Source organism: Mesocricetus auratus, unplaced genomic scaffold (assembly GCF_017639785.1).
Source record: "Mesocricetus auratus isolate SY011 unplaced genomic scaffold, BCM_Maur_2.0 Super-Scaffold_100081, whole genome shotgun sequence".
NCBI lineage: Eukaryota > Metazoa > Chordata > Mammalia > Rodentia > Cricetidae > Mesocricetus > Mesocricetus auratus.
In genome coordinates this window covers 150,071-177,670 of record NW_024429237.1, presented here as the reverse complement: position 1 = coordinate 177,670, position 27,600 = coordinate 150,071, and the positions used below count along the sequence as shown (strand labels likewise).

Here is a 27,600-nt window from a genome sequence, read left to right as displayed (position 1 = left end):
ACTGGAGAGTAAGGCAGGCTTGCTTTCTGGAGCAACTTGTAAGGCCTGGTTCTTTTTCTACAGGATTCTCCATTGAAAGCAGTGCAGATGTTGGGGGTTAACCTGATCATGGACACTTTTGCTTCCCTGGCCCTGGCTACAGAGCCCCCTACCGATTCTCTGCTGAGGCGTCACCCCTACGGGCGAAACAAGCCCCTGATCTCACATACCATGATGAAGAACATCTTGGGCCATGCGGTGTATCAGCTCACAGTCGTCTTTGTCCTTGTCTTTGCTGGTGAGCCACAATTTGGGGAGAGGGGCGGCTGTTGGGTGCCAGATCTGTTAGGGACAGAGGATGGCTGAGAGAAGAATGCAGTATGGGAGACGGTGAAGGACCGACTGACGTAATAGCAGCTTCCCCCACACGTGCTGCCTGTGTATTCCCAGCACACGGCCACAGTGCGCAGCCACAGGGATTTAAATACCAGTGGGGCCAACTGACAGACAAGACCAGATATGTTGAGACCAGAAGCAACATTTAAGATATTTCATTAATGGGGCCTGGAGAAAGAGTTCTGCAATTAAAAGCAGTTGTTGCTTTTGCAGAGGACTCGGGACCGGCCTGAGTTGGTGGTTTACAACTGTCTGTAAATTCAGTTCCAAGGGATCTGATGCCAACTTCTGACCCTCAGCAACACCAGACACACATGGCATACAGACATACAGACAGACAAAACACTCATACACATAAAGTAAAATACATACGCCTGAAGTAATTTTTGAATGTTTTATTTTTAAAAATAAAATGTTTGGCTGGTGGTGGCACATGCCTTTAATCCTGGCAGGCGGATCTCTGTGAGTTCGAGGTCAGCCTGGTTTACAGAGTGAGTTCCAGGACAGGTTCTGAAGCTACGCAGAGAAACCCTGTCTCAAAAAACCAAAATTAAATTAAAATGATCAATAGCTAGTGTAACTCAGAAGCTGACCAATTAGAATGAACTTTGTAATGTTCACAAGCCACCAGCATAGCTGTCCCAAACTGTTTCCTCTCAGCCTGAACCCTCACTGAGGCCACAGGCATCCTCTAATCCTGGCCCCGCCCCCACCAGGTGAGCAGCTGTTTGACATTGATAGCGGAAGGAAGGCGCCTCTCCATGCACCGCCCAGCCAGCACTATACCATTGTTTTCAACACCTTCGTGCTGATGCAGCTCTTCAACGAAATCAACTGCCGGAAGATCCATGGCGAGAAGAACGTCTTTGCAGGCATCTACCGCAACGCCATTTTCTGCTCTGTGGTTTTAGGCACGTTCTTCTGCCAGGTGAGATTCTATCTGGAGTTGGGATCGGAGGGCTGGGGGATGGAGGGCAGAAGCTGGGAGCCAGGATGAGGAGAGAGGGAGTTCTGGGGACCAAGGCTGTGAGTAAACACTTTGGGTTTCCTGGTTTGCTTCCATGTGCACCTTGTTCTAGAACTGGCTCAGTCAGGTGCTCCAGGGCAAGGTAGCATGTTACCTGCAAATTTCGCTTGTAGACTACTTTCACACAGTGACTAAGAAAAGGGCCACTCGTTTCTGTCTCCTTCCCATGCCAGCACACATGGAATGTGTGTGTACGGGTAGTGCAGGCTCCTCACCCCCAAGCCCTTCCCCATCCCTGCCCTTCAGTTCTGAAGGGGCTTATGCTTGAGACTGTTGCACAGCTCACAGAGAAGAGTGATGGATTGGTGCACGCGCTGAGCTCCTGTTGCTAGGAGCTAGGGCCAAGAGCACGGTTGCCTGGGAGTGGAAAGATGACTTCCTCCCTCCTGGCTGTAGTCAGAGGGTCACCAAGGCATGTGACTACAAAGGATTATAAGCAGGCCACAGCACAAAAGACCATCTTCTGGAGCTGGAGACGTGGCTCAGCAGTAAGAGAGACCAATGTTTGAATTCCAGCTCCACATCATGTGACTCATCATCACCCATAACTCAGCTCTTCTGGCTTCTGTGGCTCATGGCTGAGAGTAGAGACCCCCATACAGACACGTGTGCAGATATACACACAGACACACACATGCACACACGATTTTAAAAATAAATCTGAGAAACAAGCTGGCTTCCTCTCAGCAGAGCCCCTCCCTCCAGCCCCATCCGCCACCCCCATTCCTAGCTCTGTTCCTCTTCTGCTGTCCCTTCCCTCTGGCACCTTTTGGCCTCAGTCACAGGAAGCCTCCAACTTCCTCTGCTGCATATTAATACAGTCCCAATAGTCACAGTGACTGCATGATTCCCATTGAAGTGCTCTATAAAGATTGTGTCTGTCACCTTTCTTCACTTCTAGAGTCTTTCTTTTCTGTTCCACAAGAGAATCAGTACTTGCCCCACTCTGGCCCTGCAGGGGGCGCTGTGGCATTGACCACCCTGTCAGTCCTGGTGGGTGGAAGGCCGACTCTCGAGATGCTTCCATCATGGCGGGCTGCCCTTTGCTCTGTTTCAGATTGTCATCGTGGAGTTCGGGGGTAAGCCCTTCAGCTGTACAAGCCTCACCCTGGAGCAGTGGTTGTGGTGTCTCTTCATAGGCATTGGAGAGCTTTTGTGGGGCCAGGTGAGCGTGGGGTGCCCTCTGCAGATCCTCAAGGCTGTAGACCGTTCCTCTCACAATGACAGGGACAAGTGGCTACAGATACCAGTGTCTCGTTCCGTCTTACCTCCCGTCCCCTTCCCTCCATCAGGGCTTCAGGCTCCTTCCGTCTTGGGGTGCGGGGGGCACTGCCTTCACTTCAGGGGGTTATGTTCAACTTAGCTTTTTTTTGAAACAGAAATAGAAATTTTGCATTAGTGGTTGAAGAGTTCAGAGTCGATGTCACTCTGCTGTAGCAGCGGTCTAACCAGGGCTATTGCGATGCTGCAGTTCAGGGTTCCCTGCCTCTTCAGTGTGGTGTGTCACCATGGCTTTCTCTGGTTGAATGCCCAACTCCTACCTAAGATAAATCAGTACTGCACATGCGCAACAGAGGGGGAGTGACACGTAGATCAGCACAGCCTCTGGAATTTACTGGAAGGGCCTGAACCACGCTTCTCCTTTTCACAAGCTGAGTAGCCATGGGCAAGTTACCTAACCACTCCATTTATCAGGGGCCTCAACATAGGATAATAGAGTCATCACTAATTGTCACTAAACAAAAAATACGACAGTACCTATTATAAGTACTTAGTGGGTGTCAGTATTGATTACAAGAATGCCAGCTTAGCTAAGAGTCTCATCCTTCCCTTAATGCCATTCTGGCCTGGGCCATTCTTTGCAGCTCTCAAGTCTCAGCTGAGAACGCTTTAGTGCCCCTTCACAAGCTAAAGATGGGATTAAGGAAGAAGAAACTCTTAGCTAATTGTCTTCCTATTCCTTTCCCAGCCCTCAACTCCCTAAGTACAAGTGCCCTTCTCCTTCTCCCAGCGTGGTTTGCCCCAGCCCTACGTCCTCCCTCTGTGCCAGCTCGGTGGTTTGTGTTGTCTCAAAAGACAAGGATCCCACTGGGAAGGAAGAACCAAACCGAGACAGAGTGAGTGTAGGAAGGCTCATGCTGAGAGATGATGGGAATTGAGTTCCCTTCTGTGTGTCGGTGAACACCAGCACCTTCCTAAGAGCTGGCAGTTAGAACAACTGGTTAATCTTCTGGGCAGTTTGGTGCTTGTTGGTGCTGTCCTGGTGGGAAAGGCGTAGGCAGAGGAGCCCGCAAAGGGCCTGGACCAGGCCAGCTAACATCTCTTCTTCTCCAATTTGGCTGTCACCCTCTTTGCTGCGACTGCTCTCAGGTGATCTCTGCCATTCCTACCGAGTCTCTGAAGTTCCTGAAGGAGGTTGGACATGGCGCTGATGAGGAGGAGATCACCAAGGATGCTGAGGGAATGGAAGAGATTGATCTTGCTGAGATGGAGCTGCGCAGAGGCCAGATCCTCTGGTTCCGTGGCCTGCACCGGATTCAGACTCAGGTACTCTGTAGTGACTTGTCCTTACCCTGGGAGAAGAGATCTCCCCATCCTGGGAAGGGGTAGGAAAGGGGCGATTCCCAGCAGCCAGCAAGCACCCTTACCCCCATCCTAAGGCTCACTGCTCCTTAGCTTCAAGGTCAGCAAGGCCAGAGGTCTCTGTGGAACTGCTCTGGGAGGTAACAGACTGGACCGTGGGTCACTATTCATTCATAGCTGTGGTTGGCCCTACAGCCCACCCATCAAGTCTGTCAGTGGAGCTGTCTTCCCACATGAGGTCTGTTCCAACACCAGTCTTGACCCCACGAGAGGGACTGTGTAGTCCTTCCCTGGCCCCAAAGAAGGAAAAGAGACCCTATTTTTATAAAATTGAATGATAGTGGGCTTCCCTGAGTCACTTGGTATGACCTTCTTGTAGCTGTTGTGATAAAAGCTGTTATCTGGGGAGGTCTTTGTTAAAGACTCACCAGCCTACATTTTCCTAGTTTGATGTAAGGCCTCTCTGGGAAACCTGGTGATTAAGTTGTTATCTTTGGAAAGGCTCAGACTTGCTTCCTAAAGAGGAAGAGACTGTCCTTTCTCCTTTCCCTTCTTGTGATTTCTGACATGGAGTACCAGTGAGTCCCTGCTTGTAGCCCTGACAGTAACTCTTTTTTTCTCCACTTTCCTTGCATGACTACCTCTGGGTGAGTGGGCTAGCCTTAGCATTGACAGTGCTTTTCCTCTGCTCCACCCCTCAACCCTTTCCTGTTTAAGTCCCAAGATTCCTGAACAAACCATCAGTTCCAAGATCTCAAGGGGACTCTCCAGAGCAAGGCCTGTTTCCTCCTCCTCCTTGGCTTAGAGATCCCCAACATATTTCATTTTCAAAAAACTGTCCTTTGACTGATTTAGAAAATTGTCTGACCAGCGCTCTCCCTGTTTTGGTGCGCAGGGAAGATAAATGAATGCACACTCAAAACTGTGTACCCTGTCCTTCCCTGAGCAACATGCCAGGTAGAAAAGGGGGCAAGACACAGGTAGGGAACTCTGGCTCCTTTCCTCTCTCTGCCAGGAAGGGAATCAACCTGTGACCTGCAGACAGCCTCATGCCCCTTCCACTGAGCCCCTTGGGTGACTGTAGATCTTAGCGCCTTGACTCCTCCCCCAGAACCCCCGCTGCTGTCCTTTGGGTCTGCTCTTTCCAAACAACCTCTTTGCTTTTCTTCCCTTTAGGATCACCCACCTCCTCTTCTACTGTGTGATTGTTTTATTTTTTCCCTAGCCAGGATCCCTCCTTCCAGAGCCTCCTAGCTCCTCGTCAGTCTTCCTCTGGGGAGCTGAGATTCATGGACCTTCCCCCCCACACTGCCAGTGTCCATTCCCACACTCCTCTGTTTGACCTCGCTGCACATGTAGCTTTAGACATCCTTCTTTCCCTGCTAGAACATAAGGTAGCTGGGTCAGAATGACCTTAAAACCTCAACTGGAGATCAAGCTTGGTGGTACATGTCTATATTCTCAGCACTCAGGAAGATGAGGGTTCCTAGTTCCAGGCTAGCCTGGGCCATATAGCTAGATCCTACCTCCAAGACAGAGAAGCAAAAGCCTAAACTTGGGCTCCAAAGGCAGCCTATTAAAGACGCCATTGACGAGTCGAGGTCAGCCTGGTCTGTAGAGTCCCAGGATGGGCTTCAAAGCTACAGAGAAATCCTGTCTCAAAAAACAAAAAACAAACAACAACAAAAAAGCACCATTGGCAAGATCCATCCGTACCATTGTAATTGGCACCTGACTGGTGGTGCCAAGGCGGTGTTGAGTGCACCTTCCATGTCTGAGTCCTCCCACCCCATCAACTGCTCAGCCTCAGGGTCCTAGCAAAACCCTTATTGTCGTGGCTGTAATTTCCCCTTTTCCTGGTTCTAGGCGGTTCTTCCCTTTCCCTTCCCCCCTTTAGTTTAGGGGAGGTAAAAGCAGTAGAAAGCAAGTATTTGAAGAATTAAAGGGCTGCACTCTTAGAACAGTAATGTGGAGTGCAATGTCATTGTGGAAGTTGGACCTTGTAACAGCTTCTACTGTCTTCATGGGCTGCAACCTTCCCAAGGGCAGCCCTCACCTACAGCCTTAGCCCTCAGTCCACTGAAACAGAAGAGCGCATAAATGAGAGAAGGGTGGTGTTTTAACCTTGGTCTCCACCTGGAGGTTCCCCCAAGCGTTGTATGGCCTACCTGGAGGCTTGCTACACAAAAGAGGCCTAAGCCTCATCTTCTGGGAGTCAGTGGCAGGAAAAAAACAGTGCCTTTCCTGTCCTTCTGGGCCGTTGCTAAGGGGGAATCGCAAAGGATCTCAGAAGGATAAACAATCCCCTTTCTATTTGTTCCTTATGACTTAGGGGGTCAAAGAAAAGGGTAATAGATTGATTAAGACCCCAGATCACAGTCACAGTGGGAAATTGATGCTATTAATTGCCTCTGTCCTTGAGGTTGAGCAAGCTGAAAGCCAGAGACCTGCTCTGGTTGGCAGGAAGACTTTGAGAGTTGTAGCTTCCGGGCGCCACCAGCCACTGGGGTGCCATTTCTCAGGAAACTGGTGACCTCTTGTCAGCAGGTCTGCCAGGGAAGGTCTCCAGTTCTTACGTAATGCAATGAGTAGAATTCTAATAGGCCACCTGAACTCCACTCCTGACAAACACCTCATCCAAACTAAGCAGCTCAGTCTAGCAGTCTTCCACCATGGCCGCCCGGGTGTTGTTTTCCTGGAAATTGTGTAAAAATAACTGGTTGACTTAGTTGGTTTTGAGGCTCCTGAGCCTTAAATTTCACTAATATAGACTTTTCTTCCAGTATGCCAGTTTGTCTGCCTCATCTTCAAGAGTACAGGTCAAATGGTGAATGAGCTACTTACTGCCTAGCTGTTAGTGGTGGGGAGACATTCCTTTACATTTTAAAAGCCTTTCGACACATGTCCATCGTAGGCTACAGAGGAAACAAAAGTGAATCGTAGCTGGATGTTTGAAAATCCATAGCAAATTGTTCCTTAAATGAAGTCTGATGTGCAATTAAGGCCCTCCACAACCCCATCCTCACTGGCTGCTCTGGGTTTGAGGGAATCTCTCTTGCTTTCCATCCCCTCCTCCTGCCCTCCTGATCCTGCCTTCCTCTTCCTCCCTCCTCTCTAGCTGTGGAGCAAAGCTGTCTCACGCTCTGATTCTTTGCAGTTTGAAGTAACACATTCCAGACGCTCTGATTCTTTGCAGATTGAAGTAACTAACACATTCCAGACGCTCTGATTCTTTGCAGATTGAAGTAACTAACACACGCTCTGATTCTTTGCAGATTGAAGTAACTAACACATTCCAGACGCTCTGATTCTTTGCAGATTGAAGTAACTAACACATTCCAGACGGGATCCTCTTTTAAGGGAGTCCTAAAGCTACAGAACATGAGCCAGCACCTTGATGTAAACCTGGTTCCTAGCTCCTATAACTGCAGTTGCACCAGTCAAATCTCCCCCTTCCTACGTTACAGCTCCTCCTATGGGCAGTGAGTGAGAGTCTGTTCAATGCATGATTTGCTAAGGGGACCACAAGAGAGCACGTGGCATCTACCTTAACCAGCCGTGGTTACTTATCCTTTACATTTGTTTTCCCCTTTGAGCTTTTGACTTAAAGGAAGAAAAGACAAAAAAGTTTCCCCCAACCCTGGTTAAAACCAGGCTGTATTTCATTTGAATTTTTGTTTTGTTTTGTTGTGTTTTTCAAGACAGGGTTTCTCTGTGTAGCTTTGGAGGCTGTCTTGGAACTCGATCTGTGGACCAGGCTAGTCTCAAACTCACAGAGATCTGCCTGCCTCTGCCTCCCGAGTGCTGGGATTAAAGGCATGTGCCACCAACGCCGGGCTCATTTGATTTTTTTTTAATGTTGGAAAGTTATTAACTGTCGCACCTGCTGTGCAGCCTGCATCGAGAATGTAGCGAGGTGGTCGGGATAGATGACACAGAGACCGGTCGGTTGCTTTAAGAAAACTTTATGCTTCCCAAGTCAGCTTAGGAGGAGACCCCAGTCCGCTTAGGAGAGCTCTCAGGAGAAGTCTCTCCAAGAAAAAAGAGCTTCCCTTTTTAAGGACTTCTGTCATCCATCTACATACAATTCTTTCCAGACTTCTCACCCTCCTGGCTGGTGGTTTAATCTCTGGCCCCAGAATCGGGGAGACACAGCAGGGAAACAGGAAGAGACATCTAGCCGTAGGGGGTGTCAAAGTCATGGTTTTTCAGTGAGCGAGCCCTTATCTGAGCCCTATCAAGAGCTTTAGCACTGAATTGTTTTCAGTAAACATTATCTCACAGCTGCCTGCTCCCAGGCCGAAGGGGAAGTGGGTCTCTGTTCAAGGTCTGGTGTCCCCACAATTAACCTTAATAACTATTTTAAAGACAATTTTAAAATAACTTTTAAAGCCCTGTTTTCTGACTGTCCCTCTCCATTGCTTGCTGCTTCTTTTCTTGAGTTGTTTTGCTTTGCTGTGTCTTGCCTCTCCAACTCTCCTGAGTCTAAAGTAGCCTCTTTAGATAAAGGTCAGTCCCCTGAAGACTTAGGAAGTCTCTTTACCAGGGGCGAGGTTAACCAGCCGCTGCCCACAGGTTAACCAGGACCTGTCCTGATGGAAATGATACTGAACTTGTTCAATCATTGCAGTCCTTTTGGCTACCACTGCACTGTTAGCTGGCAGCAAGACTGGAGAGCAGAAGTTAGTTCAACCTGTATTGTCTCACCTAATAGAACTGTATGTAGTTCAAGAACCAATTCATTCACAATGTAGGAGAAATGTAACTTCTCTGACCCATGTGGTGGTGTGTGTCACCCCAGCACCCCAGATTGTTGACCGCTTGCTAATGCCTTCCTCTTTCTGGTCCTGTACCTTCCCTGAATTGGGAGCAGAGGGAGGCAGTCACTACGGTGAGCGAAGGTCCTCCACTGTCACATCCTATGGACTTTAGATACTCGAGTGCCAAGTCCATCCCTCCCCACAGCCAGCCCTAGGTTGCATTGCCTGTGGTTCACATGGCTGTGAAGCAGGTTTTCCAAGCTTGAGCTTCCTTTTGCCTTTTAGCTCCCCATAGAAGACCAGGCCTGAGTTGGAAATAAGGGTGTAGGTGCCAGTGATATCTGCTGTTTCTTCAAGGCCCAAAGGCAGGCAAAGTGCAAAGAAACCTCTCCCTCTAGTCCTTCCGCATTCCTCACTTAATCTCTTTTCTCTCTACATTCATTCCTGCTTAGTCATTCACTTCTCTGGTAGAAAGGGCCAGTGCTGGCTGTCCCAGAGACTTGATGGCGGAAGACAGAGACCAGGGGGTCCAGAGGAGCTGGTAGACCCCCATGCCATGAGCCCCCAAAAGTTCAGACCAAAGGAGACAGACCACACCTGCTTTCTCTAGCTTGTCCATTCCAGAGAACTTAAAATGACTTCAGCTGTGCATCGGATCTCCCTAAGGCCCCAGAAGGATGACCTAGACTTCTCTACCCCTAGCCTATGAATAGGGAGTAGAAGAGTACAGTATTCCCATGGAGAAATTGTGCTCTGAGCTCCAAAGTATGCTCCACATTCACCTGTGTTTCAGCCTACTTTGGGCTTCTGCCTCACGAAGGAATTACCCCTCAGTCAGCCCCTCAGGAAGCATTTCCCCGCGGTTTTGAAAAATGACGTGTGAAGAGGAAAGCTTCGGGTGCATAAGTGAGGGATGTGTGAAGCTCCGATAGCCCTCCCTTGTTCCCACCTCAGACCCTGTGGCACAGAAGATGCCAGCCCTGCATCAGGTGGTGACACACCGTGTGGCTGTCCGTCAGCACATGTTCTCTGAGTCAGTGTTGGAGTCGAGCATTCCCGCATAGCCCCATGCCTCTATCGCTCACCCTTTCCCTCACCCCCTGGGCCCGGGGCCCTGACTCCAAGCTTGAGCTCCCTTACAGGTAGCTGGTTCCCCTGGTCTCCAGAAGTCCTGAACTCTAACTGAATGATTGTTCTTTGCTTCCCCCAAAGGTTTCCTTTTTTCCCAGCTGTTCATCCCTCTTCACTTGTATCTCCTTCATTTGTTTACCCTTAAGAGTGTTGTTAATTGCCCCCACAGGGGAAAGGAAAAGTCATAAAACAGGCTCAGACCCTCTGACCCTAACTTTCACAAATCAACTCCTTTTATAATGGACTTCACATAAAATTATTGCAATGAAGTGTCCAGTTGCTTAAAAATGAAAGGAAAAAACCCTAGAAGCAACAAATTTAAAAATCACTGGATAATAAACTAGAGGCATAAAGGTCCCTGCCCTCCTATATGACTCTGTAAAGATGACAATAGAAGATAAAAATACTGCTACAATACCTACCAAAGAGAGGTGGTTTTCGACCTATCCCTTGGTCAGACTATTTATACCAGGGCTAAGGGAGAGGGTGTTGAGTTAAAGCTCGCTTAACCTAACTTGTCTTGCTCAAATATTTCAAGTATAGATTACAGAAAACTTAGGACCACACAGAAGTTAGAGGTAGGCTCCATTCTGCCCCATCTCGCACAGATCTGAGCAGGGCAACCAGCCTGGTGAAATTAGCCAGCGGATAGAAAGTGGCCCTCACTGTCGCTCCACCAGGTCCCTGACGCCTTTACACTTCTGTATGCTGCTGTGTTGAACTGACTGTAGAGTGGCAGAGTCCCTTGCCTTCTAAGCTCTGAACACTCCAGTCATGGGTGACTCTGTAGGCTATAGAGGAGAGAGAGCCACAGTTCTGATGGTGAGGCTGCCATAGGCAACGTCTTTGCAGGATCTTAAAATGGTGAGAAGTCCTGGGACAGAAAACCCAGCTGGTTTATTTGGCTAACTGTGTGTGCTCCACACTCTTGCTTCTTCTCCAGGGATATATATTTTTTATTTAAACAGCAGAAGACTAAATGAGATTCTTAAACCACCACCCATTACTACTTAACCTTCTCCCAACCTTAACAATTTCTGCATCCCTCTCGTTTCTTTTATGAGGGAGACTGTATCTGAACCAGAGTAGGACTGACCACTTCCCCCAACAACAACAAAAATCCTATTACCATCTGACTTTCCTGGCCTTCCTTCTCTGTTCCCTCTGGCATCCAACTCCCCCTACACACTCAACCTCAAACTACCAGCCCAGATTCTAATCCACACTTGAGTGACAAAGTTCAGAAATGTAAAATTAACAAAGCAAAACAACAGCAAAAACACCAAACAAGTTGATGCTTTGATTAAGCAAAAGCTTCTCCAGGGATTTATTGCAATTGGTCTTCTCTGGGCTCCTGACAGCTTGAGTCCGTTCTTCTATGTGGTAAAATGAAGACTGACAGGGCAGTGTGTTTGCTCATCTACCCAGGGACACTGCAAAGTGTCTCTTTTCTTCATTCTTTTCAACTGTCCTGTCAGAGAAGTCAGTCATTGGTAACCGGCTTCCTGGATCAAATTTCTCTCTTGGTCATCCGCTTCTTCACACAAGGTCATATTCTCTGCCTAATATGCACATGGCTGGGCAACAGCATGAATTTACATGTTGGGTTTGGGCAACATGGCTGTGGATCAGACATGGATGTACAGTTGAATGGTGGACCCTGAACCTTCTTCCGTAGGCAGGGCAAGGCTTCTTTTGACACCCTGTGTTTTATCTGCGTGGGGGTACAAATATATGCATGTCTTCTGACTGAACAGTTAGGGACTTAATTTCCTGCATACTGCGGAATGAAGATTGATTTGTGTGCCTGGCTGTGCAGTACTCACGGTCACTTGTCATCCAGTGTTTATTGTGTGCAGATTGGTGAATGTCGGCTCTTTGATGGGGTTTAACAGATAACAAAGCTGCAGTGTGCAATTCTCCCATCCCACACTCACAAAAGGTTTGGCTTCAACACAGAAACCCACCTGTGTGGATTGTCTGTTAATGTAACCTAGTTCCAACACGCTGGCCTCTATCAAAAGATCTAATGAGTCTCTTGGTTTGATTTCATTTTCAGAGTGGATTGTTTGGGAATGCTGTTTGCTTTGTGCTACTTTTTTGAATGCACCCTTTGAAATGCCCTACTGTCTGCCTCACTCACTCACACCTTGTGCTTGAGATTTGAGGCGTGTGGTGGTTTGGGTTGTTGAGCCATTGTGTTTCATAGTTGGGGTTTTGTTACTTTCCTTAAACCACTCATTTTTCTTGTTCTGCTTGCTAATTCTCACTTCCCTGTCTTCTCATCCTCTTTCTTGTTCCCCTGGTATAGATTAGAGTGGTCAGAGTGCTCCATAATTTCCGTGAAGTCACTCATAAACCCAGGAACCAAGTCTCCATTCACCACTTCATGACCCAGCCTGGATACAACGCAGATAATGAGTTTCCACAGTCATTCCAGGATGATCAAGAGGGAGATCCTGAATCCGCTCCTAAGGCAGGGGACTAGGTTGCTCCTGTTATATAGTGAGGCCACTCCATATGACAACAGAAACAACAGTGCTATGGATTGCAACCAAGTGCAAATCGTTGCCTCCCATTCCAACAGCCCTCTGCAAAGCCTGGAGACATCAGTTTGAACTTCTGTTCTCCTATTCCTGTCCCTGCTTTCCCTATTTCTTTTGTTTGTTTGTTTATTATTTAAGACCTTTATTAACAGGTGCTTACAGTTTGTTGACTTTTTTTGAAAATATCAAGTTGTAAACTTTTATTACAAATTAAAAACAAAGTTCTTTAAAATCTCAACTTGCCAGCTCCCACTACCCCCTTCTGTGTTCCCAATCTGTTTAGGAGATCTTGCCTCATTCCTCTTGGCACATCTATTATCAGACATGCACCTAGAGAAAACCACAGACTAACAGAATGACATGAAGAAGAATCCAGTCTTCTGCTGAATACAAGAGACATGCTTCAACTTCAAAGACAGTCATTATCGCAGAGTAAAAGTTTGGGAAATATTTCCAGTCATATATTTATAAGAAATAAATTGGTGTGGATATCATAGTATCAATGAAATTTAGATGTCAAAATAATCAAAATAGATGAACATTATTTCATATGCATCAGAAGAAAATACCATGAAGATGTTCTGACTACTGAACACTTATACTCCATCACAAAGGCACTAGCATTTATAAAAGAAATGTTATTAAAATTTAATTCACACCCAAAACACCACACACTAATATAATGGAAAACTTCCACAATTCATTCTCACCACTGGACAGGACTACCAGACAGAAACTCAGCAGTGAAATGAATGAGCTATGAGAAGTTATGCCTCAATTGTATATATGCAATATCTTTAGAACATTCCATCAAAACAGAGAAGCACCAAATGGATCCTTGTCTTTAACCACATACTTGCCAATGAAACTTTATCACATACAAAGAAATTGGAATAACCCCTATATGTTATCAGACCATGATGGTTTAGAGTTAGCAACATAATTTACAGAAAGTCATCAAACTGATGGAAGTTGAACAATTCTCAGTTGCATCAAGGAAGAAATAAATAAATTGAGAGTTCCTATAATTCATTGAAAGTGAATGTACAACATACCCAAACTAATTGTGTTCTTTGAAAACAGTGCTAAGAAGAAAGCACATAGCACTAAGTGCCTGTATAAACACAGAGAACTCCCACAACAGTGACATAGCAGCATACCTGAAATCTCTAGGATAAAAGGAAAATCAACCAGGAGCATTAGGTGACAAAATAATCAAATAGGATGTTGAAAACATTAAAATTGAAAAAATAAAAAATACTCATAATCAATGAAATATAGAGTGGGTTCTTGAAAATTAACAGGATAGACAATCTTTATCATTTCAATCCAAAAGGTAGAGAGAGATTACACAAATTAACAAAATCAGAAATCAAAGGGGGAAGATGACAATGCACACTGAGGAAATCTAGTGAATAGTCAGGTCATACTTTGAAAACCTGTGCTCCACAAAATTGGAAAACTTAAAGGAAATGAACAATTTTCTGGATAGTTATCACATACCAAGACTAAATCAAGAACAGATAAACAATTTACATATACTTACAATCCATAATGAAATAGAAGCAATCATCAAAATTCTACAATGCAAAAAAGAGCCCAGGACCAGCTAGAATTAGTGAAGAATTCTATCAGAAATTCAAAGAAGATAATAATCCTCAAATTGTTCTATGAGATATAAAGTGAAGGTGCAGTGCCAAAATCTTTTTACATGGATACAATCAACTTGGTAACAAACCACACAAAGACATAACTAAAAAAGAGAATTAATTCAGTCATTTGGTTTTTTTTTTGACAAGTTTCTTGAGTTCTTTGTATATTTTGGAAATCAGCCGTCTGTCAGATGTGGGGATGGTGAATAAATTTTCTCATTCTGTGGGCTGCTGTTTGTCTTGTTGACTGTGTCCTTTGCTTTACAGAAGCTTCTCTGTTTCAGGAGGTCCCATTTATTAATTGTCAATTTCAGTGTCTGTGCTAATAGTTCAGGAGGTATTCTACCCAACCAATTAGTTCAAGGGTACCTCCCACTTTCTCTTCTAAGAGGGTCAATGAGGTTTTATTTATGTTGAGGTCTTTGATCCATTTGGACTTACATTTTCTGCATGGTGATGGATATGGACCTATCTTTAACATTTCAAGAGAGTTTGAAATCTAACCCTCCCTGGTGAAGTGAGGTGTTCCTGACTTCATGTCCTGCCCAGAAAAGCAAAGAAAAGTATTGGGTGAATCAATAAGACAAAACTGTTTAAAGACAGTATTTCAACTAGAAAGACAGTTTTTACAGTAGGTTTATTACAGGGACTTTTGTTCTTCAAATTTCCCATTCACCTTCCTACAATAAGTCTCCCAGATTACACACCTAATACATGTCTCCAAGGTTGCCACCCACTAGCTTAGACAATGATTGCCAGAGATTGTACCCCCAGGTTGATTCTGTAGAATGACATTGGCATTGTAGTTTTTTTTTCTCTGTAGGTAATCAGCTGCATTCTTTAGTGCAGAGCAGAAGCAAAGCCCCTATTTTCTTTTTCTTTTTTTTAAATTTTATTTTCCAGTTTAAATTTAGATAAGAAACGAGGTTGCTTCACAAGTCAGTTCCAGGTCCCTCTCCCATTCCTTCCCCTCCTCCCGTGTCCTCCCCCCAACCCCCCCCCCGTTATCCCCTCATTTCCCCAGGCATTGTAGTTTTTACATGATTCTCTTTTACATAAACTGGGACACTCAATCCGTGCAAATGGCATCACCTGAATCCTCAGAGACCATACATACAGAAAGCTTATGGCAAACCCATTCTTAGACAGCAGAGTCTAGATGTCTCAGAACTAAAATCACTGACACTGGTCAAAGAGTCTGATTCACAGATTTTAGAGTATGCTTGACATGGACAGTGGTACTGGACATTGCACTGTCATTTGGACTGTGGTGTCCTACAATAAATACAACCTGATATTGTGTAGTCAGGCTTTTAGATGCCATTAGATAGAAGAAGATGGGCATCTGTGTCATTAGAGATAAACACCTGTCCATTTTTCCACATTCTTGTCTAAGAGCTGAAGGTAGGCAACGATGGGAAACTCACCATTTGATCGATATCTGTGAGTCCTTTAATTTTCTTAATCCACAGTTTTACTTCTTAGGACTTTGCACTGTTGTTCTAAAGAATATATTTTTTCTGATACTAGGTACACTTGACTTGGAAAATATTGATAACTGCAGGACAACCCTATGGCTTTGGGCATGGCCTGGTTAAGAGAATCAGTGTCAACATATGATGGGAGATGCCATTCTGTGAATCTGTCACTTATTGGTTGTTGAATAAAGCACTGTTGGCCAATATGGAAGTAAGATAGGTGGGACTAGGAATCGAGCAGGACTCTGGGAAGGAAAAACACAGGGAGTCATCATGTAGCTGCCATAGGGGTAAGAAGTCTGGACCCTTTTCTCCGGTAAGAGAAACACTTAGATTAACAATTATGGAGTAAATACTTAAGTCAGAGCTAGCCAGTAAGAAACAAGCAAGGCCAACAGCTTCATAATTAATATAGCCTCCTGTTTGTTATTTGGGGACTGCAACTGTGGCAGAGCCCAAGCGGCTGGCAGGGGAAAAACCAAAGCGGCTGGTAGAGGAAAAGGCTTTTCTCTACAAACATATGCTGTAATTAAAGAATGTATAGGACACTTATCTTGGGAGGGTAAAATATCAAATGACAACACTGCATTTTAGCTTCTCTATGACTTTTGGGCCCTTGATATTGGAATATAGAAATCCACCATGGTTACCAAGCAACAGTTATGATCTCACATTCTGTCCCATGCTCATACATCTCCCACATACTTAAAGAACCCCAACCCACTCATGGGCTCACATTAGGACATCACTTATTTTCTCCTAAAATTCAAGCTCTTTGTGAGTTTTAATTATAGTAATTTGTCTTGGAATGTGAAAAACAGTGGTTTCTGTGGGTGGAGCTCTTTAGCTTTCTTTTTAATTCTCATATGCATTCTTTAACACTTACTCTCTCTTGCATATATTTTCTAATTTTCTGAAATTTAATTTGTGCCTCAAAATAGTGTTCCAATAGTCAGCGATGAAATTCTTTTGAGATACTTTTTGGTTATCCCTGTGTATTTTATTTAATTCTCCTGCTATCTAACATGTAAACTATGCATAGACTCAGGGTTTATGAGAATAAATGAATTTTGACAAATTTAAAGTTTTCAAAGAAATGTAAATATATTTTTCTCTTTTATGATGGCAGTGCATTTAGACAATGCAGGGAGATTGAGAGAGATGGGAGATTCCAATATTCATATCAGAGCTATTCAGTGAATCCTTGAATATGGAAAAAATAGGACAAAAACAGTAACAGGATCAATGCCTACAACCACTCTCCAAAACAAATGTCACAAAACAAGCAATCAAACAAACAAATAAAGAGAGCATAGATTTCTAATATATACATTTATGGTGTGATCCTTATATTGAGGTATGTAGTTAGCAGGATATGAAAATTATATGTTCAGGCCCAACTGTACTATAGTGAAACATTGTCTTGTTCTAAAAAGAAAAAGTAAATGTTACAATGTGTCAAACAATTTGGTGGTATATAACCAATGCACAGAATCACCATTCTGTGGAACAGGGAAGAAACCCTAGGGATGGCTAATTTAATCATGGATTAGGATGTATTGAGTGATATTTCTTTAAATGAATGGCATGGTGACTTGTGGACAGGGACCAACTGTTTCTAGTCAATATAATCCTCTGTGTGTTTATTTTGTGCTGTAGGACAGTGGGACCATGTGGGAAAGAAACTCCATCCACATACCATATCACTTTGCCGGCTTTCCTTTGAATTACTTATCATAAGAAAAGATTTTTATACAGTACAATAGTCTAAAGCCTCCTCCCAAAACTGCTTAGCTGGATCTTTAAGAAACATTCCTAACCACCTGAGATCATTCCCTGAAATCCCCATGGGACTGGCTTGTTTTTCCTTATCTTTAAAAATCCTCTAGGTGTTGAACTGAGAAGTACACTGTGATGGCAAGATTTCTCCAATTGTCTGTATATATTAATATGGATAAAAAGTAACAGTGTAGCAAGGCTTGATCTTAGATCAGATATGCATGGCATGGCATGGATTAGATAACAGGTGGATGTGAGCAACCTGGCAAACTGAAATTAGAGTCACTAGAGGAGCCTACCCAACACTGCATTTGGGGCTCTTATTATTCCTACAGGACAAAAACCTGCCTGTGTCAACTCCTCAACAGCTAATTCCTCTTGTACCCAGAAAAATGTTTTTCACAGGAAGCAAAAACACACTTCAGAGGACCTTTAATCTGTGTAGCTAACCCTTCATTTGGTAGATCCTAAAGGATTTACAACCATTAGTGGGAAGAAAGAAGTACTGCAGGTTTTGCTTTGTGTCCCAGCAGAGATTCTTGGCTAGAGAAACCTTAATTCTGATGAGTTATGAGGAAAGCTGGTTAGCAGGGGAGTCCATGTTCATTCCACGTGATATTAGCAGGCCATTCCCTGAAATTCCATTGTGTCCTGGTGATCATGGAATCCTGTGATGTCACATGTGTTGTAGCAAAACCAACTGCATTTGGAGGGGAGATAGACAAGAGAGAGGCAGGAGAAGGCTGATCTTCAGCCTCAGTTTAAACTGTCAAAGGAGAAAAGGTACAAAAGGAAGCACAGCAAGTATTAGACTGAAGATGGGGAGCTCCCCGGAGAGGGTTGTGTATAGCTTGGACTTTGGGTAATGGAGCTCTGTAATTGGGGATTCTGGGATGAAATTGGACTTTACTGCCTGACAGGTCTTCTGGAAGTTAAGGATCCCAGTCTAGTAATTTGTCTCTCCCAGAAGCCAGGGACTGACAAGGCAAAGCTGTTCTCCTAGGAGCTCTTGGTTTTAAATCTTACAGTACAGTGTTGGTTAATGGAGGACCAGCGTCAAAATGAGACCAACTGGAGGGAGGGACTAGTGGAGTGTGCCATCTCTAGACTGGTCATCACTGTACTTCAACACAAAAGAATTACTTTAAGTACTGTGCACCTTCTCTGTGTGCCCTGAGTTGTCAGTGGCATGACTTTGTGAGTCTGGTGAACATGTTAGGCACCTGTATGGCTTCTCCTCCCATGTATAAGCATGTGCTTGGAATGACATGTCAGGATGTTTTGGATTCTCAAGAAAGACCTGCATGTCTGTGGACTATGGTAATTGCTTCCTAGCTTCTAAACCCACAGACTTCTGAATTCTACATTTAATTTGAATGGAGACTCTGCAGATGTGAATAAGCCCGAGGAAGTACTTTCTTTCTTTATGTGAAGTATGTGCTGAGGGGACAGGGGAAAGTAGGTGGGTAAGACATGCAACTACCTTCAGGCATGTGAGAGCTGAGATACCCTGCAGGGGCATCTCAAGCCTCAGATAAAATCCACTGGAGTGTTACTGAATCACAGGCAAGTAGCATTCTGAAACATCTTTAAGGGCTCAGATTGATCTGTATATCCTCTATGGTTGGTCACAATGCAAGTTTACTTTTGTTCATCACCCCACAGTGGCTGCTTGAAAGCTAACACCAACCACAGCCCTTGTCAACCAACAGGAGGTAAAACAACAGACGGAGAGTCTGAACAGCCAGCTAGAGCAAGTGTCCAGAGAAACAATGGAGTTTCGAGATTGTCTCATTTCCATCACTTAAAGATCCCCTGATAATAAGTATTAATTGTTTTCAATTCCTTGGTGACCATCTTGGCTCCACAATTTTACCCTTAGTTTATTTATCTAAGATCTGAGCATCTGTATTTTTCCACATTTAACGTGTCCCTTTGTCCAACCCAGAAGATCTAAATGCAAAATACAAAAATCATTGGAACTGAGGTAAGAGTCAGATTCTCAGATTTCTCACTATGTAAGAACAACATCCTGTCATAGACAGTGGTACTAGACATCAAGCTGTCATCAGTACAATAAGTTCAGTATCTTACAATGAGTACAATTTTGCAAGGTGATACTGACATTGTGTATCCAGGCTTTTAGAGTCCATCAGATAGAAGTTGGGCATGTCTCTCATTGGAAATAAACACCTGTCCATGGTTCCTCAGTCTGGTGAAGAAATGGGTTAAAACCTTGCTGAAGGTAAGCACCAATGGGACTCACAGCATTTGATTGATATCACCGAGTCTTTAATTTTCTTAATCCACAGTTATCACAAAAGTTTTTGAACTGTTTCTCCACAGACTCAATTTTCTGATATTAGGTACTATTGCATCAGAAAATATTGATAGCTTCAGGCCAAATTTCAGGGCTTTGGCCAAGATCTGATTTAGAGAATGAGTGTCTACATAGTCTGTCACTAAATAATTTGTATAACACTTATCGTTTTTCCTTTTTTTATTTAAGTTAGTAACAAGCTTGTTTCTCCTCCCCCGCCCTCCCCACTCTGTCCTCCAACCCCCCACCAAATCTCCACTCCAGTCACCAGGGAGGCTGATGCCCTCCATGGTGGATCTCCAGAGTCTGTTCTTTCATCCAGGGCATGGAATGAATTGTTACTGCCAGCCTAAAAAATCCCTCCTAACTCGATTCTATTTTGGCCATAAGGGCATTGGACATGGAATCAATTTTGTCTGTAAGTTGTTATGTTTATGTCCCAAGTTATCTACTTTGTTAGACATTTCCCCATGGATCTGAAGATTTTGAAATTTGACTCTAATTTTTCAATCATTTCCACAATTTGGCCATTATTCACTCTGTTACTAATGCATCTCTTCCATGCATATATATATATAATTTATATATATATGATGCTAACGATTAACTTCATAATTTAAATTATGTCCCGCTGTTGCCAGCTCAGGGACAATTTTCTAGAGTGGTGTTTTCCTGCCTCCTTTCAGAAATTCAAGCTAAAGAGGGCTGTGGCATCCAGAAGACCTTCAGAGGTACTTAAAAAGGCTGCACCCAGTTACTGAGGGCCAGGCTCCAAAACAACCCTGCTTCCAACACCACCAGGTTCCTATCCTGAGCCCAACATCCAGCACCTGACTAGAGGAGAGGCAGTGGCCAACAGAAGACCCCATCTTTCCCATTAGGAAGTGTAGGACCTGAATTCATCAAGAAATGCTGTGTTGGTGCTACTCATCCTTTGAGGATTCTAGCTGCTCACCCGTCTCCTGCCCATGGTGGAAGGGGATGCCTGCATCTGAGCGATTGAATCCCTCAGAGGAGTACTCCACTGAGGGAAAGTGCCACAATTTTCTTTTCCATTCTTTGGTTGAGAGGAATCAGGTTGATTCCATGTACTGGCTATTATGAATAATGGCACAATGAACACTTTTAAGCAAATGTACTTGTGGGATGATTGACTGTCTTTTGGTAAATGCCCAAGAATAGTATTAACTGGATGCTGAGACAGATATGAATTTATTTGCAATGTTTTGTGTGTTCACCTCCAGTCATGGCCGCACAATTAAAGAGGTTTTCCTTTCTCTATTGTAACATTTTTGCTTCTTTGTCAAAATCTGGTGTTACTAGTGTTGAGAATCGATATCAGGGTCATAGATTCAAGGAACTTGATCCACCTGTATGTTTTTAATGCCCTCCATTTGTTGGAGACAATTATGAAACTTGAACTATCAGAGCGGCCATTGACAGCAGGATGATGATACAAACATGACATATTAGCCATCATGTTGGAGGCTAGTCCTTAGTGGGAGATGTCATGCTCAGCAGCAATAAGGAGAAAGATATAACCCTGTTACAAGACCTAGCTTGTTGCAGATCATTTTCTATGGTGGTTTGTCATGATCATTCTTAACAAATGGGAGTGAAACCACACCCTTCCTGAAACTAATGAGCCTGATTATGTTGACTCCTCATGGGAGCCCTCAACAGTGAGGAGTAGTGGACTGCATGTTGACTATGGGAGAGTTGGAGGGTAAGAAGAGTCATAAGGCTGGTAGGTGGAGCTGGAGGCAGAACTAAGTTTGGAATGTAAAATAGAATAAAAATAGAGAAAATGGAAAAATTACAGTTCACAAAAACTATTATGGGGACCAAAAACATTCACACTACAACAATCTATACCCTGTCCCAACAACCTTTCACCAATATCATAATTCACAATACACTAAGACTAACTTTAAAAGTCCCATATTCTGTCACATTCTCAATCATGTTTAAAAAATCCAAAATGCAAATCTCTTCTTAGTTTCATACAATCTCTTTTCTGTAATCACCTGTAAGAACTAAAAAAGCAGATCACATGCTATCAACAAATAAGGACATAGAGTATACAGTGCCATTTCAGAATACAGGGAACAGGGCTTAGTGAGGTAATACTGGATCAAAGCAAGGCTTAAAAAGAGCTAGGTAAAATAAAAAATCTACATCTTCACGTCTGATGTCAAAACACTCTTCAGATGTCTAATTATGTTCAGATTTGTTGACTGCACCATATTCTTTCCCCTTGGGCTTGTTCCACTAACTGTTAACAATTCTCTTTGACAGGCCACTCAAGACTCCTTCTTCTCTAACATCTTTTGTTCAGTATAGCAGTGAAGGTCTCAATTTCATATTTTTCGTACAATGACCTTTCCCCAGGCTTCCATTCATGTAAACATATGACAAATGGCTGGTCCCAGTGGCTATCATTTGACCGAGTCAAATTCTATAACCACTGTCTCCCCAAAAAAGCCAGAACCCCATAGCTGAAGCTGATAAATTCTGCTGCTTAATGTGGTAGGAAGATGTCTCTCTCTTAATTACATCTTCACTGGCTTCGTGTCTTCACTTCATAAGCTTGCCTGTCCTAAAAATGGATACCTAGGACAAGACCCTCTGAGATTTTCGACCTTCTTCTGACCAGTGATTAGATAAAGGTGTGCCTCACCACACTGTACTGAACAGTGTGAGCACTTTGTCATGTTGTATGATAAGGCAGAATTTGGAGGTCCTCTGGCTTCTCCTTAGTCTTGCATTGTTCCAGTGTGCAGTAGGCTCATTATTCTCCCTTGTCACCTGCAATGTACATTCTGTTCCATTTCATGTTGGAATAATGTAATCTATGTTTTTGATTTAGATTTTACAGTTACAGTTAAGGGATTGTCGTCAGTCTGAGAAGGGTTTTTGAGGTTTGAGGTTTGACAATGTTAACAGTATTATAAAATATGCGTACTTCTGAAGGAAGACTAAATGCCATACTTCCTGCCACTGAACATAGTTGATGACACGTCTAAAACTCCAAATTGTAAGCCAGCACCAATTAAATGTTTTCCTTTTTAAGAATTGCCATAGTCATGCTGATGGTTCACAAAGTATAAATGTGAATGAAGACATTCTTATCTGGTCAGTCAAAATTATAGACCACTATATTATGAGGAGAACCATCACCTCCGTGATCCCTGAATTTTATCCTGTGGTGAACTGTATTCTGGTTGGTAGCTATATCTGTGTGGGACATACACCAACGATGAATATATGACCCTTGTTTAAACGTGGTGGGGACAATTAGTACTTATGCTGTGCCACATCTACTACATACATGCAATACTCTGCCATGTCTTATCAATATTTTGAGGCTTGGCTTACTTTGTAGGGGAGAAATACAGATTTCATTTCTCCTCACCATGTTTTGGATTCTCTAAATGCAAACCCCTATCATGGGTTAAAAGTGTGCCATATGTTACCCATTCTTGAACTACTGATTAAGGAGCACTTTACCAAGGACAGACAACTTTTCTTAAAATGGATGTCCATAAGGCTTTTTCAAAGTTAATCTTGGCAATTCTCCTCTGGACAATGACCAAGTCTCAGAAAAGTACCACGAGTTTAACTGTGAGTCAGCTATAGGTGAATGGGTATTTTCTAGGTAAGCCACAAATGGAACATAGACACAATAAGCTTTTCCTATTTCATTGGTTTGAAGAAGGATCCAGTCTATGCCTGGACATTTGCTCATCTACTATATAAACAATATGTCTCACTGCATACCAACATGTAGTGCCCCCCCAACACCTTGCATTATTAATAGATGTCTGATACCTTTACACAAATATTATCTGAGTTCGTTTTGGTCCATGACTTTAATCTGCAGCTCCAATAAATGACAGAATTGAAAAATGGAAAACAAATTTGAAAGAAAGAACATTTAAAATGGAAAAAGGAAAAAAAGCACAAAGGAAGAAAAATGACAATAAGGCCAAAAATGGTAGGAAAGAAGAAATGGATTAATGAAAACGTAAATGATAGGAAGTGGGTAGGAAGGCATGGAGAAAATAATGAAAAGGGAAATCAAAAAGGCATGAAAAAGTTACAGATGAACAGGAATTAGTAGAGTTATGGATATGTGTTCTTTTGTATATAATTAAGTACATATCCGAATAAAGTCCATGAATGTGCAAAGAATGGAAAGTAAATTGTTCTGTAGTTAAAAAGGAGGGATATTTTCTCAACAAAGCAAAAATATTGGAAAGCCAAATATTTCTTCCCAGAGGAAGAGCATTTCTCCAACTCAAAATATTCCTTAATCTCCTTTGTCTCTTAGTGTGTGGTTAGGTCTGCTGTGGTTTCACCATTCATATTTTGCATGTCTATTATTATTTTCTCCACTTAAGATTTAGGTCATCACAGTGGAAAAACTTTAACAGAATGAATAGAACAAGCAGAGTGATTTGGGATGTTGTGACATAAGCAAAATGGGAAAACAAAACAAGCTTAATAAAAGAAAAAGACTTTTTGTAAAGAAGGACTGCATGCTGTGAACTACATAGGAGATACTAGAAAACTAGCAATTTTCATATGTTCAGGAAATGAGCTATGAGTGGTTTTAAAGAACAGAGATATCAGCTAGAAATGATAAATGTGACTTGTACAATTGGGTTCTCTGATTTCTGCTAACAACACAGGAATGGAGCTCAAGCAAATTCGGAGTTGATCAAGACTGATGTAGACTGCTGAGCCACTACTGTTTTACATTGCCACAAATGAAACATGAGTGTGTGTTTTCTTCCCTTCTAGGTCTATAATTCTAGAGCACTACATATTTCAGTAGACCACACTGTCAATACTAGACTATGAATCCACTCATATTTCAACATTAGTGGGAACTCAACTCTGTACTGGAAGAAGCAGATGCCCTTCATTACAATTCATGACAAGAAAGCCAATTAAGCCTCAAGACAATTCTTTTTCAGGAGAGTATTTCTTTTTTTCCTTTTTAAAATTTAAATTAGAAACAAGCTTGTTTTGCATGTTCATACCAGTTCTCTCTTCCTTCCCTCCTGCCCTGTCCCTCATCCCCTATAAGATCCCCTTTCAGCTCCCCAGGGAGGGTGAGACTTTCTATAGGGGAATCTTCAAAGTTTGTTATATCATTTGGAGCAGGGCCTAGGCCCTCCCCATGTTTCTAGGCAGAGGGGATATCCTTTTATGTGAAGTGAGCTCCCAAATTCCCTTTGTCTACTAGGGATAAATACTGATTGATTACCAGAGTTCCCATAGATTAACCAGACATCTAAACTGACATCCACATTCAGGAGGGTCTTGAACAGTTCAGGGTAGTATTTCAACTAGAGTAGAATGCCAAGTTGCTTTTAATCTAGGTCTACTCAGTGTGCCCTCTGCGGAGTAAAGCACTCCCAGCAGTTGCCTACCACAATAACCCCAGGTAGTCACATATCATCTTAGGAAATTCTTGCCAAAAATATGTTCTCCAGCTTCAAACACTGCATTGATATTAGTTTTTTTCCTGTTGTATAGGATATTAATTTCCAAAACACTTAGACACTTCACGAGAGGAAGTAACAATGTCCCAACTTAGAGATACCATACCCATTAATTTAATAATGAAATAGAACCTGAATCTTAGCTGGATGAGGGTCCAGAAGTTTCAGAAACAAAGCCATTAACAATACCCAAGAACTCTCTCTATGAAATATTATGACTCACACATTGGTACAGAAAGAACATGTGTCATCTTGACCCAAGGTTCAAAGGTGACACACCATGCAATCAATCTTACAGTTGGTAATGCTCTCAGAGACTATAAGAAAGAAACTGCATGCCAGGGGTCACAGTGGAATCATCTTACAGAAGAGGACATTAACCAACAAAACGCTTTGGTCTACTTGTCTAAAGACTGAAATCTGTGCCATCAGAAGACTTTTTTCTGCTTTTTAGTGTAAGCAGCAGGCCACCACTCAAGCCTTTATCAAGGCTTCATTAGGAGCACCTCCCACCTACATATGCTGAAATTATAGTTTGTACCAGGGTCCTAATTAGAGATAGAAACATCTCTAAGATTAGATGCTCCATGCATGTGTGGTTAATTATATGGAACCAAAACAATCTCATTTTACTTTCTAAGAAACAAGAATCTACTACATGTCAAACTCAAGACTTACACCTCCAATAAAATATCATACAATATATACGTTTGCTATCCCCAAATGACTTAAGCCTGACTGTGAGTTGTTAACATATTTTTACTTCTAAAAACGGATAAAGTTTTTTATTAAAACTTTTTTATTTTTAAATTTAAATTCAAATTAGAAACAAGGTTTCTTCACATGTCAATCTCACGTCCCTCTCCCTTTCCCTTCCCTCCTCTCACCCCTCCCACCATCCACCTAATACTCCCTCCTTTCCCCAGGGAGGGTGAGTTCTTCCATGGGGGTGTCCATAGTCTGTCATTTCATCCAGGACAGGGCCTAGAACCTCCCCCAAGAGTCCAGGGTGAGAGTGCATCTCTCGTTGTGGGATGGGCACCCAATGTCCATTTGTATGCCAGGAATAAATACTGGTCAACTACCAAAGACCCCTCACTGACACCCCCACTCAGGGGGTCTTGATCAGCCCCATGCTGGATTCCCAGGCATCAGCCTGGGATTCAAGAGTTAACCCTTGTCAGGTCAGCTGCTTCTGGGGGTTAAACCAGCCCAGTCTTAATCCCTTTGGTCATCAGTCCTCCCTGTCTGTTACTGGCTTTCTTGAGTTCAGCTCAGTGCTTAGGCGTGGGAGTCTGCCTCTGCTTCCATCAGCCACTGAATGAAGGTTCTGTTTCCCAGACTCTCTGGCCATGGGATTGTAGGCTGGCACTCCCCATATCTATGTCTAAAATCCATATATGAGAGAATACATGCCAAGTTTCTCTTTTTGTGAATGGGTTACCTCACTCAGGATGGTTTCTTCTAGTGTCATCCATTTGCCTGCAAATCTCAGGATTCCATTGTACCACATTTTCTCTATCTACTCTTCGGTTGAGGGGCATCTAGGTTGCTTCCAAGTTCTGGCTATTACAAATAATGCTGCTATGAACATAGTGGAACAGACATCCTTGTTGTCTGAATGGGCATCTTTTGGATATATGCCTAAGAGTGGAGTTGCTGGGTCTTGTGGTAGGTTTATTCCCATTTTTCTGAGGAATCTCCACACTGATTTCCAAAGTGGCTGAACAAGTTGGTACTCCCACCAGCAATGGAGGAGTGTTCCCCTTTCACCACATCCTCTCCAGCATAAATTGTTGTTGGTGTTTTTTATTTTAGCCATTCTGACAGGAGTGAGATGGTATCTCAGAGTTGTTTTGATTTGCATTTCCTGGATGGCTAAGGATGCTGAGCACTTTCTCAAGTGCCTCTCAGCCATTTTAGACTCCTCTATTGAAAATTCTCTATTTAGTTCTGCAGCCCACTTTTTAATTGGTCCGTTGGTGATTTGGAGACTTGTTTCTTGAGTTCTTTTAAATTTTGGAGATCAACCCTCTGTCAGATGTGGGGTTAGTGAATATTTTTTCCCATTCTGTGGGTTGCCTTTTTGTCTTGCTGACTGTGTCCTTTGCCTTATAGAAGCTTCTCAGTTTCAGGAGGTCCCATCTATTAATTGTGGATCTCACTGTCTGTGCTACTGGTGTTATGTTCAGGAAGCTATATCCTATACCAATTCATTCAAGGGTACCACCCACTTTCTCTTCTAAGAGGTTCAGTGTGGCTGGATTTATGTTGAAGTCTTTGATCCATTTGGACTTAAGTTTTGTGCATGGCGATAGACATGGATCAATCCGCAGTCTTCTACATGCCAGCCTCCAGTTATGCCAGCACCATTTGTTGAAGATGCTTTTTTTATTCCATTGTATATTTTTAGCTTCTTTGTCAAAGATCAGATGT

The 27,600-nt window shown here is 43.2% G+C and overlaps 1 protein-coding gene across 1 annotated transcript in view; it reads left to right on the top strand.

Moving 5' to 3' along the window:
• LOC121136402 (plasma membrane calcium-transporting ATPase 4-like) overlaps positions 1–7,722 on the top strand; it is a gene marked incomplete at its 5' end in the record, with an annotated part of 69,510 nt that extends 61,788 nt beyond the window's left edge. The window contains 6 exon segments of the mRNA XM_040736793.1: positions 64–277; positions 1,092–1,303; positions 2,460–2,567; positions 3,773–3,949; positions 7,304–7,410; positions 7,412–7,722. Coding sequence (XP_040592727.1) covers positions 64–277; positions 1,092–1,303; positions 2,460–2,567; positions 3,773–3,949; positions 7,304–7,410; positions 7,412–7,475 — 882 coding nt within the window. The 3' untranslated portion in view covers positions 7,476–7,722.
• Positions 7,723–27,600: the final 19,878 nt, after the last annotated feature.